Consider the following 19,951-nt stretch of genomic DNA (forward strand, 5'->3'; position numbering starts at 1 on the left):
GCGTTGCAAATGCCATGCTCTACCAACTGAGCTACACAGGACCACCTTGAGGCTCATCTGTGAGTGGATAGGTGAAAAGATGGTTACACCATTGCTTTCACCTATGTTATGTTTCCTCTAGGGTGTATTAAAATGGTCAAACAGGGTGCAGGTCTTACCGCCCCTGTGTAGTGTCTTCAAGATGGCTTAGTATTATGCTTTCTCTATCCCACCACATCAGCTCAACATGTTGGAAGAATGTTTGGCTCCCATTCAAACAACGCAAACAACTTAGTCAGTTAATTAGGCTTTGAGGAGCAACATGTAAAATTAGTTGACAAGCCTCCTTTAGCCAAAAACAAACGTGTAGGGTGCAAAATTAGTTTTTGATGTGAATAGTCTTTAACTGGCTCGGTTAAGGTGAGACAAAGGGAGGAAATCTTTCTCTAAATTAAGAGGGAAATGTATAAAGTATATCCTAATAATGGTGATAAATCCAGATTTTATTAGAGGTTTGCTGTAATGTGTATCCCTTCCCATTACTGCCTTCCAAAGTTAGTCATCTCAGTAAAGTAACCATAGTACTGAAACTGGTTCTGTCATTTTAAAAGAAAAATATTTATTGGCGTGATGACTACTAGGCTTTTAATCTAACTCCAATTTTTGAATCTTTTTTCATTTTAACATCACACAGGTAAACGCATATTTGCACACATTGGTCTTCTCTGTTTTGAAACGATTGACCTACTTTCAGTTCTGCATGTATTGCTGCTGTGTTAACTCTTTGTGTGTAGAAATACAGTACCATTATCTTGGTCTTATTGTAGCTTGTTGAATATGCTTTTGGAGATGGTGGTGCTGGCTGGGGAGTTGTGCATGTTTATCAAATGTTATTTGTACAGTACTGGTCTTACTCTTAGTAATACAAAAAGTAATATCAATGACAAACTGGCAATCCAAATCTAGAACAAGATTCCAACTAATAAAAACAATTAAACATGGGAAATGTCTTTTTTAATATTTCAATTCATCCATGTGTTTCTTGAAATATTTTCTGTTCTCAACTGTTGGTGCAGAATTCATCAATCGCCTGTGTACTTCAATACATGGCCACCAGAGGGAGACATTTACCTTTGAATAGTATTTGATTTGTCAAACGCAGCACTAGCTGAGAATTAGAAAACTACATGTGATAACGGATAGTTTTGTATTGTTCAGTGGAGTTCGCACTATCAATGAGGATTTATAACGCCTATAAGATAGGCACAGTATCAACTGTTTTCCTCAATGATCTTATTCAATTTCATTGTCTTCTAGTTATCATTAGTGTGGTAATGCTAGTAGTGCTATTTGACGTCTAAATAAAAAAACATTTATTCCAGTCATGGTGGGAGATGAAGGAGAATGAAACTCAAAACCACTGTTTGGGATTCCAGGGATAGGACATGGAAAAGCACAGCTGATCTTTGCCCATACAGACACTTCATGACACTTGACAAACAGGTATGTATCACCTTCATAAAACAAGCAGCTCAGGCTAATACACTAAACACAGAGCATTGATGTCAAGCTTAGGCCAGCTTTTACCTCATCTCCATTGTTTGACCGGTCACGGATAGACTATATCACACAGCAGGCTGTTGCTTCTCTTTCCGGTTTGGATGTTCAGTGTTTGAGACTAACTTCAGTTATGTGGCCACTGGCCAGGGGTGTATTAATTAGTCAGATTCCGTTGCAATAAAAACAGTTTACCGTTACGCTAGGAACAAAACGAAAGCAAACGGCAAACGAAACTGAGGGACCTACCTGCACTCGTTTTCGTTGTAAAACGTTTTCTGTTTGGAGTAAACTGTTTCCGTTGCATAACGTTTTGCAACCGAATCTGACTAATGAATACGACACAGGGCACTCCACTCTGTTTGCCCTTCATATTTGAATCATTGAGTAAGGCTTCTCTGTTCGCCAGCCACCACTGTATTATACTAGAGGGTTAAGCAGATTCTATAGATATCAAAATAAGTGCTGCAGGTTCCAAGACAGTTTGTTTGCCTTTCACCTGTGGCCTAGACACAAAGGATGCTATAGAAGCTTGGGGATGTGCAGTTACACCAACAAATAAAACCTGTGTTTAGCTTAAGGTCATATGGCCACTCGCTCTGCAGTTTGGACAGAATTCACAGTTTTATGGCTTCATCTCAATTTCTATTTAAGCTTTGCGCACAGCCATAATACAGTATGTGTATTGCATTGCTTAATTGTCCATGTACCTTGAAGTTAGTCCACAATTTCTCTATGGTCACTTTGTACAACCTAGAATATACAGGTCCTACTTGAATGTGGTTTGAGGTTACGATGTCCAGACTTTGCACTGCATCCGTTCTCGCCACATCCCATTGACGTAAAAAGCACACACCCAGGAGCACGGCTCCCCTGTTCTGAATGGACACAAAGGGGTCTCTCTCTCTGGCCTGCTGGTCTGGTCAGCATACGTGCTAGGGTCACGAATGAGCCATCGGTGAGCGAATGGGCCAGCTTCCCAATCCAAGTCTGGTAGGCCTGCAGCCTGGGCCAAACAGGCCAGGCCAGGTGGCCCATAACGGTCTCATTAGAGCAGATGTGAGGCTGCTGCTGTGGCTGTGCTGCTGTGGCTGTCTATGCCCTCCCCTTTCTCTGCTTCTTCTATTGGCCTGAGAAGCCCAGCAGCTGTTCACTGAGGGGCGGCCTAGGCCAACGCCTGCCTGATCCCTGACCCTCACCCCCTAATGGGGTAGGGAGGCAGCAGATGGGGGTCGGTCAGAGGAGGGGTGGGCCTGGCTGGGGTAGGGTTAGGCTGGGTGGAAAGGGGGAATTCATGAGGGAGTAGTAGTAGTGGCTGTTGCTCTGACCGTGTAGAAAGGGTTCGAGTTGATTGGATGTATGACGGGGGGAGTAGGGTTTGAGGGAGGGGAGGGGGGGCAAGAAGGGGAGGGGTCCACCGCAGCCAGGGTCTCTGACAAGGGCAAAAGGCCTGGGGGTGAAAAAACCTTCTTGTTGAGTTTTAGTGACTGGGAGCGTCCATTAGTCATTGCACATTTGTTTTGTGTGGATGATAATGAGACACAGATAGGTAGACAGCCTATCACCATTACGTATGTGTACAGCAGGGGTTGTTGTGCACAGTAGCTTTGAAATACTGCCTGATACAATCTCTCAAGTCAATATATACTATGCAAATGTATATATTAGATTTTTTACATTTATACATTTATAGTCATTTAGCAGACGCTCTTATCCAGAGCGACTTACAGGAGCAATTAGGGTTAAGTGCCTTGCTCAAGGGCACATCGACAGATTTTTCACCTAGTTGGCTCTGGGATTAGAACCAGCGACCTTTTGGTTACTGGCACAACGCTCTTAACCACTACAACAAACAAGCAACATTACAGATCCATTACAAAATCAGGTTTTCCAAAACTTTCACAGCCTTACATTTACATTTTAGTCATTTAGCAGACACTCTTATCCAGAGTGACTTACAATTAGTGGCTTTCCCCTCTAATCTCCATATAGTGTGACTCGGTGGTGGTCGTCATTGGCCAGAAACAGAAACAACACTCTGTCTTGAGTAACAGCAGCAGCATGAGGCTGTGGCTGCATGTGGCCGGACATTTGCCGGCCCTGTGTCTCCAGAACGGACAGGTGTTGGCGTCAGCAGTGTCCAGACTCGTTCCGGCAGCTGCTGCGGCCACAACTCCCTCCCCCCTCTGACAGATGTAGCCACACCACCCGGCAGCTTTATGGACCCTGGGCTGTTTTGACTTTAAATATTTGTCCAGGAGGTACAGCCCTATTTGGGCAAGGGGTTGAAAAGAGCTGAGTGGCTTCTCAGCGTCACGGAAATAAAACCTACAGAAGATACTTAGACAGTTGACTTGACTTGACACCATGGAAGAGTGTTTGGTGAAAACACAAATTTCAATTTTGGAATGTTAGCTGGCTTGGAGGACAATTTGATATTGTGGAACAGAGGAAGATGGGTAGTAGAATTCTTTATTTTAAAGAGTCTGTATAGGCTGGGGTTAGAGCTAATTACAGTCAAAAGGTAGAATTCCAGTGCTGATCTTGGGGGGGAAAAACTTAATCCAGCTGGATTCAAAGTCTCTGAGGGAGTTGCGGAAAGCACCTTGTTCTACCATCTGGGACAGCAGACAAACCCTCAGCCCCATTAAGATGCCACATTAAGGGGCTGCTGGTAGTTTCAAGATACAATAGACAGGAGTGCACCTAGCAATACATTTTACTGTCCGAGAGAAAGAGAGCGATATGAGAGAGAGGGAGAGAGAGAGGGGTGGAGGGAGATAAACTTTCTTCGCACAGCAAAATTCATCTTGAAACGTAACATCTGAATACTGTCAAACAGAATTCTAGTACAATTGCTTATTTTCTCTCTCTCTCTTCCCCCCCACCCCCCGCCCCCTGCAATCTAAGTATGGCGCCCATATGGTTGCAGCTGATGGGGGTGATTGTTGGTATTGTTCACTTTGTCAGCGATCCTGGGAGATGTGAGAGCTCTAATGATAATGCAATGTGCAGATGTGGTCGGGGAGAGGGGGCCGTCGTTAACTCACACAGCCGTCTACAGAGCCCCGCTCCTACTTCCATTATGACAGATGCTGTCCAGCCTTCTCAGAGCTGACCTTCTGTAGGAACAAACTCTTCTCTGAGGCTTCCACATCGCAGCTGTACAGGTGGAACAGAGACAGGTTAGGAGACAGACTGAATCTGAAGAATTAGATTTGTTTCAAACCTTTCTGATCTGAGTTAGAATTGGCCTTTTAGTAAATTGCAGTCCGAGAGGAACTACCAGAGGTGTGAGATCATGTCATGGTTTCCCTGAGAGGACTGCACATCTGGTGCCAGAATAATCTTGTTAGATATGCTAATTGTCCCAAGCGGTGGACACTAGTGCAGAGTAAATGAAATAAGAGGAGTCTGAATAGATCAAGAACACAACTACAGGAGGTGAAGGTTGAGCCCTGATTTCTTATCATACTTGTTATATCTTCCACTTCCATTGGCTCCTGTCAGATTATGTTGTCTAGGAATGCTATGTACAAAGCACATATAAGACCTTTTCCTTATGGACAACATGCACACAGTACCTGTGTTGCACAATGCACTTGCAACCCAATATTGGACAAATCTCCCCATGTCACATTTCAACAGCTCCCTTTGATATCCGACTGATGGTATTATGTTGCCTTAAATAATACAGCAGAATGTGTTGCGTTGGCTGTGCCAGGTCCTACAGGCTGGGCCCACGTCTCTCCCTCTCTCTCTAACCCAGATCAGGATGCAAGCATTAATCCTGGGAGTGGGCCTGGGGCCACCCCAGCACTGCTGCAGGTTGGGAGAGGGGGGCGAGAGGGAGGCGACAGATGGGGCCTGCTTCGCCAGATCTGGGAGGGAGCGGTGAGGTTGGCATCTTGGTGTGAGAGAACATAGTGACACTCCTGTTCCTGCACTGAACCAGGCCTGAACCACGCAGGCAGCATCCACACATGCTCAAACACAAACACTATGCAAGGATACATAGGCTACAGGGCTTAATACTCGCGCACACAAACATCTTGTATCTCTGTTCTGCTTATCACAGTGCTGCAGTCTGAGTATACTGTACCTATTATAGTAAAGCAGTGGAATGAAACGATCTACATCAAGCAGAATAAACAGTACAGGTAATGGGCACATTCAGATGACTCATAACTCATATTCAATGGTGGAGCTCCCACATATCACTGTACATCAGAGGTGGCTGGTGGAAGGAGCTATAGGAGGACGGGCTCATTGTGATGGCTGGAATGGAATCAATAGAACTGAGTCAAACACGTTGTTTCCATGTGTTTGATGTGTTTGGTACCATTCCATTGATTCCATTTCAGCCATTACAAAGAGCCTGTACTCTTATAGCTCCTCCCAACAGCCTCCTCTACTGTACATGGAAGGGCAGAATTTAGATACACCTGTCCTCCTCCCGGTCTACTGTGACTGTCACTACCTTTGTTAGCAGTGATTTGTAAAGCTATGATGAACGATATCAGACTGGGAGGAAAGCTGGATTCCTCAACTCCCACAGCTGTCTGCCTGCTCCCTGGAGACACCCTCTCTCTTGGCTCGCCCCCATGTGGCTCTGTCTCTCTTGGCTTGCTGAGTCACACCTTTGCAGCAGGCAGGTGCAAGAGAGGTCTGGAGCAGACTGACGTGTGCAGGGGGGGCTCTCTCATTTCTATCTGTCCAAACCTCTCTCACACAAACTCTCTCGCTTTCTCTCTCTCTCTCGCTTTCTCTCTCTCTCTCCCAACACTGAGCCGATCAGTGCCACAACACCAAGGGCGTCTACAACACAACAGTTCTGATTGGTTAGGTAGGGATAGGCTTAGGGAAGACACACGTCAATATGATGTAGACAGGCTGAGTCTGAATAGTCCACTACGTACTGTTTACTTCATTTTGTACTACTATATACTAACAATACTACATGTTGGTATTACATTTTAAATATCAACATAATTCAGCCTCGTCCATACTAACAAAGTGCTCCTCCACAGATGAATTACAGAAGGCTGTGACGGATTAATTCGGTACTCAAGTGTAAAAGCTACATATTTAGGTTAACAAATATTGTACCTTTACTGTAAAGATATTCAGTGCTCTGTCAAAATATATACTGTAACTTCAGTTGGTGTTGAGGGGAAATACATAGAATATATTGAGACAAGTTGCTCTGCCATGTCAAGTTGTTGTTTCAGATAAGAAGTACAATACAAAGTTCTCCCTTGTATAGGATAGGGACCTCTCTGTCATAGCCATCGGTACAGCAGGTTCCCATACTAACCATCCTCCTCTCTGTCATAGCCATCGGTACAGCAGGTTCCCATACTAACCATCCTCCTCTCTGTCATAGCCATCGGTACAGCAGGTTCCCATACTAACCATCCTCCTCTCTGTCATAGCCATCGGTACAGCAGGTTCCCATACTAACCATCCTCCTCTCTGTCATAGCCATCGGTACAGCAGGTTCCCATACTAACCATCCTCCTCTCTGTCATAGCCATCGGTACAGCAGGTTCCCATACTAACCATCCTCCTCTCTGTCATAGCCATCGGTACAGCAGGTTCCCATACTAACCATCCTCCTCTCTGTCATAGCCATCGGTACAGCAGGTTCCCATACTAACCATCCTCCTCTCTGTCATAGCCATCGGTACAGCAGGTTCCCATACTAACCATCCTCCTCTCTGTCATAGCCATCGGTACAGCAGGTTCCCATACTAACCATCCTCCTCTCTGTCATAGCCATCGGTACAGCAGGTTCCCATACTAACCATAATCCTGTCTGTCATAGCCATCGGTACAGCAGGTTCCCATACTAACCATAATCCTGTCTGTCATAGCCATCGGTATGTGAACCCTTAAGGTCGCACCAAGCAATGTGCCCAAAGAAGTGCTGAGTTGCACACATCAAAATCCTGCCAAGACCCCTATCAACATCACACACCCTCCTGCCCAGTTATCTGCACTGGACAGAACTGCTACCAACAGTTGGTAAAGTCGAGAGAGCACTCATCACACAGTGCCACAATAATGTCTGCAATCTGCACAGTCTGCCCCATTTTCATAGAATAAGCTTTCTTTATTAGGACCTTACTTAGTAGCTAACTTTTTTTATTATTTTTTATTTTTGGTCATTTAGCAGACGCTCTTATCCAGAGCGACTTACAGGAGCAATTAGGGTTAAGTGCCTTGCTCAAGGGCACATCGACAGATATTTCACCTAGTCGGCTTAGTATTATCATGTCTGAGACCAACAATAACCATGTATTCTAGGATTGTCTTACATATTACAATATCTGAGTATCATGTACGTCACACAATTTCTACAGCTGAAACATGTTTCAATACAAACAAATAAACATGTTTCAAAACACACAAATAAACATGTTTCAATACACACAAATAAACATGTTTCAATACAAACAAATAAACATGTTTCAATACACACAAATAAACATGTTTCAAAACACACAAATAAACATGTTTCAATACACACAAATAAACATGTTTCAATACACACAAATAAACATGTTTCAAAACAAATGCTAATGACACAATCAACTGCAGTCCCCTCTTTCCTCTTTCCATCCAATGCCTTAGTTGTGGCACAACATGATTTTCCCCACTCCTCGAAAGCCTCACACAAAAGAGATGTCGGGAGTTTAATCTCATCCCATACGAGCCCACGAAAGAGTTACTGGGGGTCGTTGTGTGTTTGTGCGTGTGTGAGGGGGGAGGGGTATGGTCTGGGCCCCTCAAACAGAGACACTGACATTCAAGTTCGAGTTGCGTCTTCTTTTGTTCAGGAGTGCAGTCAGTGTGGATAGCTCTCTGGGACCACATCCCCCCTCCCTCTTTCCCCACCAAAACTAACCCCCCTGCACCTCTCTCTGCCAGCCTGCCGGCTAGGAGCACAACTGCATTGTCTGGGTGGAGACAGGGCGCTTGTTGCTAGCCTTCTGTCTCAGTATGCTGAGCGCTTGACAATGGCTGCTTTTTAAATACGCAGACAATCGAAAGAAAGACAAATTCCTCCCTCCTGTCTGTTATTGTAACCTTTCAAAAGCTCTGCCCTTGTACACTTCTCTTTTTTCTTAAGACTTAATGTTTCATTCAATCCATTTGAATTCCACGGCACAACTGCAAACAATTCATTTCATGGCATTTGGCATTGAAACATCAGCAAATTTAGAGTTGTATGGTTATTGGTTAGACACTTTTGATTCCCTCTTTATGTACAATATTTGCTCTCTATAGATATTTTACCTCAATTAAAATCCTTCTGCAAAGGTTAAGGTTGTCATCATACAAAGTTCTCTCAAGTATACTGATGCAGTATCCCCTATGGCTTCCTTATAATATATTATTGCAAGACTTCTAATTCTTTAACAGCAACAGTGGTGCCAAACAGTCATCTCAAGCACATCAGCCTTTTATGGTGAAACGGTGTCCTAAACTGTTTTACATCCATCAATTTTTGCTTTTTTCCTATGAAGCAGGACACTTAGTACAGTCCTAGTTCGTTTTGATGTTTATAACTTCACAGCCATAGCTGGCCTTGTGGAAGCATGTGCTTGTCTCTCCCCTGCCCAGGCGCTCACAGCTTGGCAGAGGGCTGGCTCACACAAACTTCTGTGTTGTAGCTGCTACAGATAGTCGCCCAAGCTGGTCGCCGATTCCAACATGTTGAGCCACTACCCTTCGGCACAGCCAAATGTTTCTGCAGCTGCCCTTTTGTCCCTGTTCCTTAAGTAAACAAAGGACAGATACAAATTAATGACCTAAATTCAGAGCAAAACACTCAGCTCCATCTGAGAGCAAATTGTCTTCTTCACGGAGATGTTCAGGAACATAGCGTAGCAAGCAATAATGAAGTATGTTACAGGTTCATTATTTTTCATGACACTTTAAAACAATACATAGTTACTTAGGGTCATTAATAGGGGTTATATTACTATTATAGGGACTTGTGTGTCAGCTTGTCATCATTGCTCCTGTTTAAGGAGTGACATTCACTGAATTAAATAATGGAAGAAGGGGCAAATGTGAAAATACTGCATGGACAAGTGAAAATACTGCATGGACAAGTGAAAATACTGCATGGACAAGTGAAAATACTGCATGGACAAGTGATAATACTGCATGGACAAGTGATAATACTGCATGGACAAGTGATAATACTGCATGGACAAGTGACAATACTGCATGGACAAGTGAAAATAGAGTTAAAAGTAATTTAAAAAATAAAGGTGTAATGAATAGTTAAACCATTCAGAAATAATATTATGCCTTGATATAGTTATCTATCAACATAAATCATTTAAAAAGTTACAAACACTTATATGTTTCTGAAACAATATCTTGCCTTTGAAAACAGAAGAAAATATTCCAGTAATTAGGAGATGAGGGTGTTAGTCTTCGTGGTGGGGGTGGGGGGGCTTACAGCATATGACCATCTGTAGCAATGCCCTAATGAATAACGCTCACTGACTTCAAAGTGGTCAGCCTTTAATGCATCTGTAAGGCCAGGTTTGCAGAGCAGCAAGACATTAGATAAAGCTGATTTTGTTTCTTGGAAAACTGTACTTGAGGAGCTTTGGCAGGAGGCTGTGTGTGTGTTGCGGGGGGTGGTTCTCGACAAGCTGCTGCACATTTTCTCAGGTCCAGCCCACGCCTTAGCCAGTGCAACAGCTAGATATATCAGCACCACACACACACACTGGCCATGCAGGGCACCACACTGTGCCCAACCTGGGCCCAATCTAGATCCACAGCCTCCCCACCCACCCACCCACACAACATGGCATAGAAAAAGAAATGATGCCAACACTTCTCTTACTTTCATTGCTGACAAATATGAGTACACTGTATATAGATTTTCATTATACATTATCACAGTCACTATAGTTACTGTTATAAAGAGCAACGCTAGAATATGTTGAATAACTCATGTGTAGGTATAGCTTGGATAACACGTTAAATGATACACACTTAGGGTTGTGTGTAATTGTAACATTTGATTGAGCTTGTATCTAATACATATAGGCAGGTCTCTGAGGATTCTAGTCTGTTAACACTTATGAGACTAAATGAAGAAAAATACATTTACAAAGCAAATTCATATCACAATAATTTCAGCAGATGTCATCTTCCTTGTGTTAAAATATGACTGTGGCTCTAAGCTATATTAATAAGTGTAATAAGCATTTAACTAATCTTCCAAATGTGCGGTAGTTTTGTGCCTGTGAATGTAACACCGACTGAATGGCACCCATGTTATTCACTCGAGGTGACAAATTAAACACACACATTCACATTGGAATTGAGTTAAGGTTCTTATAATTTATTGCAGTTTGCACACAATTTAAAAATTCCAACAACAGCACACCAAAAAAGTACAAAACTAAACAGCCTTAGAATTTACTCCCCTTGAGAAAATAAAACATACTATGATTGTCAAAGCTAAAATGTCTAAATCCATAAAAAGAACAATGTCAAAGAAACAAAATCTCACAGGGAAGCAAATATATTTTAAACAAAATCTGCTTCTTTTTCAGACAGTGATTGTCCTTTTCAACAGATGTATTTTTATTTCCCCCCTCCTATCTCTTCATATATTGTCTTCTACATTTTAAATGTTTTCCCTCCCACTGAACCTTTCCTGTTTTCAAGTAACCAAAGTTGGATTGATGATAAATGGAGATGCTTATCAGGTCATTTCACAGCTTACTTTCTTCTCTTTTTAAAAGGTCAATAAACAGTCCAGTTAAACAAACTTACAGTGTTCCAGTGATAACGTGAAAACCCCCCCAACTGTTTACAGTAGTTTAAGGCGGTCAAGTACAATAAGAAAAGCCAGCAATAATTGTAAATAAGTCTTCAAATAGAGAGTTAACCCACATATGATATTTTCCATGATATTTGTGGTTGCAAAGAGATCAATTACCACTGTGCAAAGTGCTATGACACTGTGCGCAGTTGGCAAGGAGCACCCATGTCACCAACTGATGCTGCCACCACCACATCCACTGAAGAGCAAACCAAACCCCCGGGCCAGCGTGGGCATGCCAGTATCTCCCCACAAGTGCGGACATTCATAGCCCTACTTACTATCAACTGAGTTTGGGTAAAGTTTAAGTTTTGCTTTTGTTTGACAGTTCTCATAAGAATGGGCATTTTCTTGATTCCATGATTTTTGTGCACAAAAATATTTTGAGTGCAGATATTTTCCCAGAATGTTCACATTCATAAAAAAAAAAAAACGTTCTAAATAAAATATTCAAATAACGAACAGTTCAAATTTCATTCAAAAAATGATCAATTATGTTAAGGTTAATTCAATAATTTCATGATTTCATCTCCTCTTGAATGTAATAGTATCCATGATTTCTTGAATCTATAATTTATAACTATAATTTTCATAAAGGCATCTTTTCAGCATAAATCTCAGTTAAATAAGCTTTAAAGGTGCAGTCAAGCATGCCAATTCTCCCCCTTCAAAAGTAAGGATTGCGCTTTCAGTACAAAACCTGCACGTGTGCATACATACAGTACGTACATAGGAGCATCCAAACAGATATACACAGACATACAAATTAGGAGCTTGATGTTTTAAGCATAGTGCTGCTCTCCGACCATTGAAACCGAAAAAACCTTCAGGAGTACTCAGACATGAGCAGGTGAGCCTCTCTCTCTCTCGCTCTCTCTCTCTCTCATACCTCAGATAGAAAAGTGTGACGCATTTTCATTGGCCGCACAGTTAGAAACAAGTGCCAAATGAAAATATAAATAAATCAATTACCCACAATGCTTACTTCATGTCAATGAGAGAGCACAAAATACCAAAGAAGAACGTCAACTGGATAGATACAGCAGTTGGGAACCTTAGCTCCCTGACCACCATGCAGCAGAGTAGACTGTGACGAAGTGCTGTGTGGACGGGAGGCAAACACACTAGTGGAGATCTTCTGTAGATTAGTTCGTTAGTTAGGTCACTGTTGGCATTCAGCCCACACTGCCCACCTCTGTCTGTCTGACGACAAGCTTCACCTCACATACCGCTACACAAACTCAAACCCAAGACCAGTACATTGACAAAAAATCTTCACAGCCCAGCAGAACATTTCAAAGGAGTCCCAACGGACTCTCAAAAGGAGCAGAGAAAATAAATCAACTACTTAAGAATAGAATTAGTTAATTTAAAATACACTCCTCAAATGCAAAAAACAACAACAACAAAAGGTCAATAAATCATATTCATGCATTTTCCATAGCTGTAATATTCAGTTTTTTTAACAGACTGCACCCTTGGAGTATTCACATAGTCTGTTCTATATTTGTTCAATTACAGTGTACAGTAATACAGCAATTCACATTTCAAATATACAGGTTGGACTTCATGCAATAACAGATCCCATTTTCCAAAAAATAAATCCATATAATCACTACGGAAACCTATAGAATACAGCCAACTTAAATTACATTCGGTTCAACAAAGGATGTTTAAAAGCTGCAAATAGAGATTTAAGAAATTCTAAAATAATCATTTATAAAGGGTTTTAGAAAATACTTCCAATTAATGTGAAAAATGAAACTGTACATTGCATGAGTGCCATTTGTCTTTCATCAGTCAAGTTTCCTATCACAAGTCAAAATGTACAAGAGCTTAAGGAGCAGAAGCTTGTAGCTATTTAGATCAGACCTCTTTGCAGAGCAAAACAATTCCAAACGCACACACACACACAGATGAAATGTGATAATGAAATTAGAGTAGTGCACTATACACACATGTATTCATACACACATGTATGCGTACTGGTATATATTCATGATCACAGTACCCGTTTAGTGTATTCTAATAGTCTTTCACTTCAGTGTGTATTACCTGAACACTTCATATGGTTGTCATTGAAGGTGTGCCTTAGATTAAGGAGTGTATAGACATTTGTGTATATACACAAGAAGACATCTAAAAATAACTAAACACTGGCTACTGATTCCAGCGGCCATGTTTACATTTTTTTAACAAAATCAGAACAAATAGAATAGAATAGAATAAAACAAAGGACTGGAACAGAAAACAGTAGTAACATGTTCATGTGCTATTAAAGTGCCATTTAACAAGATTTTGCAATGTTACGTACAAGAAACATGACTGATTCAGATCCCTCTCCCACCCACAGCCCCTGCTCCAACTCCCCTTACCTCGCTGCCCAACCTTCACTGACACCTCTCTCATTTAGCTTAAAAACAAAGTCCTGATCATTTCAGCAGGGTTCACTTCCACAGTTCTTGAGAACTATCCTCTATGGCCCAGTCCCTGTGGAGGTTGGGGAGGTTGAGGCCTTCGCTCTTGACCGAGAGCGAGTTGACCAGTTCGCAGTGGAACTTGCGGATGTGGCGGTACAGGTCCCCGGACTGGGTGAAGCGCCGCTCGCACCACTTGCAGGCATGAGGCTTCTCTCGGGTGTGCACCACAGCATGTCGGCTCAGGTTGTGGGAGTACTGGAAGCTCTTACCGCACGTGGTGCACGTGTACGGCTTCTCCCCGGAGTGAGTCCGCTCGTGGCGCTTCAGGGTGTACATGCAGGAGAACGTCTTGCCGCAGATCGAGCAGGTGGGCACGTTGACATCGCTGGCGGGCTTGGCGCGCACACCCTCCTGCTCGCGAAAGTGTGTGCTGAGGTGGATCTGGAGGATGTGCGGGCTGGGAAACACCTTGTTGCACAGGGGGCACATGAAGATCTGAGTGTGGGGGGCGTTCAGCATGTTGGACACGTAGGGAAGCAGGGCGCTGTCAATGCTGGCCGCCTCGACCTGGGCCCGCTCACTCTCTCCCCCCAGCATGTCATCATCGCTGACCTTGTCGTCACGCTCCAGTTCGCTGGCCAGGGAGGCGTCACGCAGGGCCGAGAGGTGGGCCTCCAGGCCCAGGCGTCTGTGAGCATGGCTGCCGATCCCGTGGTGGTTCAGTCCTCCGTTGGTTCTGGGAGGGGTGGCTTTGGGCCCGCTGTGGTCCATCTCGTAGTCGCCCCTCACCAGGCCCTCATCATCTGAGCCTGTGTTCTTCTCCTGCTTCACCTGGACCAGGGTGCCCTGCAGGCTGTCGGGCGTCACCCGGCCACAGAAGTAGGGGTTGTTGGACAAGGCCTCGCTGGGCCCTGTCAGGCTGGACTTCACAGACAAGTCCAGGACACAGTCTGCATCCGCCGACACTCTGCGGGAGCTTCGGGAGCCATGGGAGCCCAGGGACCTCCGGGACAGGGAGCCAGTAGAGCTGCTGGGGCTACCGGCAGGGGACTGCAGTTTGGGGGGACTGCCATGGGCGTCAGTCTCCCTTGGGCTGGTGGCGGTGGCCGGGGTGCCCGGGCGGTCGGAGGGCAGCCTCATCCACAGGTTGCTGGGGTCCTGCTTGGCCTCCAGGTCCTCTTCGTCACTGGGCAGTAGGTCGGCTGTGGCCGGGTGGCCCGTGCTGCCCTCAGAGAAGCTCTCTACTTTGTCAGAGCAGCTGGAGGCGTCCTCCTCCTTCTTGGTGCTGTCTGCCTCCGCAGTGGCTTTGTACTTCAGCTTCTTCTTGCAGACCTTGACAATGTCGTACATGTGCAGGAAGCTGGCAGCAGCCAACACGTCCTCCACGGGCAGGGCTTTGAACTCGAGCTTCCCCTCGTACATGAACTCCAGCAGGAGAGCGAACGCCGGGGCTGTAACAATGTCGCTGTTCAGATGAACAATGTCCCTTTTGTCGAGCTGGTCCTTGTAAAAGAGATGGAAGTACATGCTGCATGAAGCCAGCACTGCTCGATGGGCTCGGAACTGGGCATCGCCGACCAGCACAGTGGAATCACAAAGGAAACCCTGATGCCTCTGCTCGCTCAGACACTGTAGCAAATGTCTGCTGTGGTCTGGGAACTCCATGCTGTCTTCATAACCTAGAACAGACAGCAGATGTTAGGCACATTATTTTAGAACAGCTACTGTTTTGTTTCAGCTTGTATACAACCGGTCTGGATCCTCTCATCCACTCAGCTCTCACTCGCTCTCACCTCATGCACACACAATTGCACTCACTCGCCCTCTCTCTCATTAAAAAAGGAACAGATTAAAACAACAAATTATCCTACACATGAAGTCCTTGACATTTTAAACTATATCTACAAAACACAATGTCACTAAAACATCACCAAAGAGACCTTTGTCCTTTTTAAATTCTGCTAACATGTTTTAGCAACAACAAATTCAAACTTTCAGACACACAAACACCAAATAAAAAACGGATAAAGTCTAATTGCTCCATAAACCTAAATGTTTCCAGATGATATTTGGGAGAGGTGTTGCTCTAGACTGCGATCTATGGCCGTTCCACATGATCACAGAGAGGCTTCAGCAGCTGAGCGCCTCCTGGTCACACAGATGCCCGCCTGCCTGCTAACTGAACAGCTTCTACGCTTTTACTCTCCCAGCTCCTAGTGGTTCTTTTTAATAACCCACTTTAGCCTGGTCAGCCTCTTTAGGTAACAGGCTTTCCGGTACACAAACAGTCCCCACATACACAAGCTACCTATTCCAGAGGCCTAAGTATACTGAGAATGACAACTGTACATGCGGAATTGAAGGGTTTGAAAAACAAGCTGCCTTGTTGGTAATTACAAAAGGGCATTTATTGCCAACTCCCACTGTTAGTTAGATCCAATAAAAAAAGAGAGTCCTATTCATAAAATACATTCCATGAATACGTTTTTCTAAATCAACTTTCATAATAACAGATTCAGAAATCTGAATGAGAAAACCTCCCCCACACCTGTTAACCAAGTAGCGTTTTCTTGCCTGAAATAATACATGAGCCTGACCATTAACCAAAGCAGTTAAATAAACCCATTTGAATGTGAGTGAACAAGTGCGCGATCCCCCTCATTGGAGCAGAGTTCAGATTTTCTTTAATGAGACGCTTACTGGGACAAGGATGTCCAACCCCCCAGCCAACCCCCACCACCCCACGCTCCCCCTCCCCAAATCTTTCGAGAAACTGCACATCCTCCTCAAAGAGACCAGCACTGAAGATTTACAATACAATCACTTTAAGTGCCCTGTAGTCTACCTCAATCCTAATCCTTAAGATGTCTAAAAATAAAGATAGCAGGACAACTCACAAGGTAGCAGCGATCAAATTAGGGGTCTGTCAGGACAGAGAGGGACGGAGAAGGAGGCTTACAAACATCTGATGCAGCTGACTGGGGCCATATGGCAGCTGCTGCCCAGATAAAGAGATTAAGACTAGGAGGAGTGCGATTACAGCTGTCTAGCCAATTCAGGCAGCTCAAATCTGCAAGTTCTAAATTAGTCACCACCAACAGAAAAAATGAACACAAGCTTGGGAAAGAGGACATTGGGCTTTCAAGTAATTTCACAGCCATTTAGATTTAAAACATTGAATTATTCTTAGTAAAAATGACCATATTGACTATTTTATTTTTTACATCATTCTGGGATGTTTTAACCAGAATAACTTTGAGTATAAATATCTAAAATGTTGATAAAGTAATACTGTGTGTTTACCAGACAATAAATACTTGTTAAATAGCTTTTAAGCATTAGTTTCAACACAAATTACGAAATATATTTTGGTTGAAACAAATAAGAATAATTTCCCCAAAAAATGATAATAATTTCAACAAACATTCAACAATCAATGGACCAGCAATCAACTCCAAGCCCAACTTGCTCACAACAAACCAGAGAAAAACTACATCCACAAACAAATAGATCAGTTAAAATCTCACTTGGAAACCTCTTCCTGACTACAAAAACACCAGTCTCCTGCTTAGCTACGGTACACAACTACTGTACACATACAAATCTTTCACTTCCCTTTCCATAGAGCTCTGACTAAAAGTATCCAGACACTGGGAAAAGCCCTGGAAAAGCCAGAGCTTCCCATACAAAACAAAACCATCCCAGTGCCCCAGACCCTTCCCCATAGACAGTACCTGCAGTATGCATCAACTTGATTAAGTCCGCTGTAGTAGAAAAGCTGGCCGGCTGCAGCTCTTTTGCAGAATCAATGAGGGGGTAGGAGAGAAAAAAAGCTAACTGTGAGAGACAGATGCAAAGTGGAGGAGATGTTGGAGGGGAATGAGATACCTCCTCCTGCACACAGATCCGCACACACACTAACTCCCAGTCTGTGCGTTAGAATAAAAGACTGGGGGATGGCAGCCTGTCAGCTGCTCTGACATCATGTTCAGATGGAAATGCTACCTCCAGCTGTGCTCCTTTTACAGCCATATGCTACTCCTCTACACTCTTGCCACCAGCCTCTCCTTTATACAACTTTGTTTCTTTTTCTCTCCTCTCTAAAAAAAGGGGGTAAATGTAGTGAGGTGCTTGTGTGGAAAACTAGCCAACTTCCCAGTACCTCTTTACTGTAAAGTAAAAGAGAACTTTGGAAAATAGGTCTGTGTGAAAACCGACACTTTTTTCTAACCTAGTTTCCCAGACTAGTTTCCTGCGCAAGGAATTTAAATACCCCTCAAGTTTTTTTTTGCCTGCTCAACTTCCAGTAACCATAAACAAAGGCCAGCACAGCACATTTGCAACTGACAGATCCACGCAGCTGATATTGTTTTCGACTTCTTTACGGTTCACTGCCCTCACCATTACCATCATTCATTTCCCTAACCCTTCATACAACTGACAGAAAAAAAATGAAAAAGTAACAATGGGAACAATAGTATTGACCTCATGAGTGAGATTCTAAACAAAAGCTACACTATTCCTTGTTGAGCAGGCTAAAACTGACTACAGCCTCGGCTTTCTTTTGTGAAAGTATTCCACTCTTCCGTGTGAATTTTTCAGGGGGTCTTTTTATTCCACAAGGAATTAATTTATTTCTCTGCCATGTGAATGGATCACAACAACGCATCTATATACAGCCCATTATTATTCATATCAAACAATAACAGTAGGCTATATAATATATTCACATTATTGTGTAGGCTATATAGATATGAACTTAATATTCAAGATATTCAACATGTTCCTGTTGACATAAGGGTGTTAAAATTCACATGTTTATTATGAATATTTACAAGATCAAAAACTTTAGGAATTAACTGCAATTTATACTGAGTGTAGCCTATACTTAAGAAAGAGGAGGAGAAACACGAATATAAGGCTACTAGAACAAACCTCTGGCCAGATATCTTATTATGTTATTCATACATATCCTTAAATTACCTTCAAAGTTTCAACGACTCTGCATGCAAATTGGAAAATTGGAGTTGCAACTAAATAATTAGGCTACAATATTACTGATTCAGGATACGATTACTGTTCACAGTACCTATTCCTTTCACAGAAAATGGAAGAATGTATAATTAAATAGCCCTAGTGAATTTTGGCAACAATGTTACAACATTAATATTACAACTTGTAACACACACACACATCACGCTAATCCAATGATACATCATTCATTTCAGCCTAGCAATTAGATTAGGCTATATTGCCATCGCCTTTTATCGTAATAGCTTACAGACAGTCTACAAAAAAGATCCAAAGCCAAGAAACAACTGCTATAAATTAGCCATTACTTCTATAAACTTCATGAGCCCCTGACATGACACGTTACTCTCGTTACGAGCAACTATCTGATCAATGTATCTGTCAACCTCTGTAGACTACTTACTCCTCAAGGGTGGCTATAGGCTGGCTACCAACATTTCTCTGTGCTGCTGGTTACAGAATGTAAGACTGTTGCGAGCAACACAACAGAACATTCGCAAGACTACAAATACAATATCTCTCGCGCGCACACACACACTGACCCAAGCAATCAAGCTAGCTAGCCATGGTGGCAAAAAGTAAACGTTCGATCAGTAGTATTGCAGTTCTGTAGCAGGCCCCGATGCTATGCCGACCATGGCACTACAGGGTCTCGAAGGAGCTAATATAGCAACTATTATATGAACGCAACACACGCTACAAAGGATTGTTACTTTTTCCCCTTCCATTCTTTAACCTCATTTCATCACCCTTAATCGGACTCTGGTATTAAGGGACTTACAGACAACAAGCTCCAATGTCTTCCTGCTTCCTTCGTCAAATCCTCTTGGGGTTGAAAAATAAACTAGATTGACTTTCAACAAATTTCCATAACAACCTGCAGTGGCAGGAAAGACGGAGCGAGCGAGCGGAGAAAGAAGGGCTGCGGCAGCCAGATGTTTCCGAGCTGTTGCTACTCAACTCCAGCTACCGTAGAGGCGTCTGACTGGCAGCACAAAAGCCAATAGTGCTCGTGATAAGAAAAATGAAGGCAAATTGGAAGCAGCCGCTGAAGGGGGAAGAGGGAGGGATATGTCTACTGGGTGTAGGTTGACACCAG

General features: G+C 43.3%; 1 protein-coding gene across 1 annotated transcript; it reads right to left on the reverse strand.

Annotated features, from left to right (window-relative positions):
- Window positions 1-10,894: 10,894 nt before the first annotated feature.
- zbtb18 (zinc finger and BTB domain containing 18) lies at window positions 10,895-19,702 on the reverse strand. The gene is made up of 2 exons (XM_084141659.1): window positions 19,634-19,702; window positions 10,895-15,500 (listed from the first exon to the last, which is right to left on the reverse strand). The coding sequence occupies exon 2, from the start codon at window positions 15,484-15,486 to the stop codon at window positions 13,849-13,851; it is 1,638 nt and encodes a 545-aa protein (XP_083997785.1). The 5' UTR covers window positions 15,487-15,500; window positions 19,634-19,702; the 3' UTR covers window positions 10,895-13,848.
- Window positions 19,703-19,951: the final 249 nt, after the last annotated feature.

The sequence above is a fragment of the Coregonus lavaretus genome (assembly GCF_964263955.1).
Source record: "Coregonus lavaretus genome assembly, chromosome: 25".
Lineage (NCBI taxonomy): Eukaryota > Metazoa > Chordata > Actinopteri > Salmoniformes > Salmonidae > Coregonus > Coregonus lavaretus.

Bases quoted from the DNA above. Each gene is read 5' to 3' on its own strand.
- zbtb18 (XM_084141659.1), bottom strand. From the start codon at position 15,486: ATGGAGTTCCCAGACCACAGCAGACATTTGCTACAGTGTCTGAGCGAG.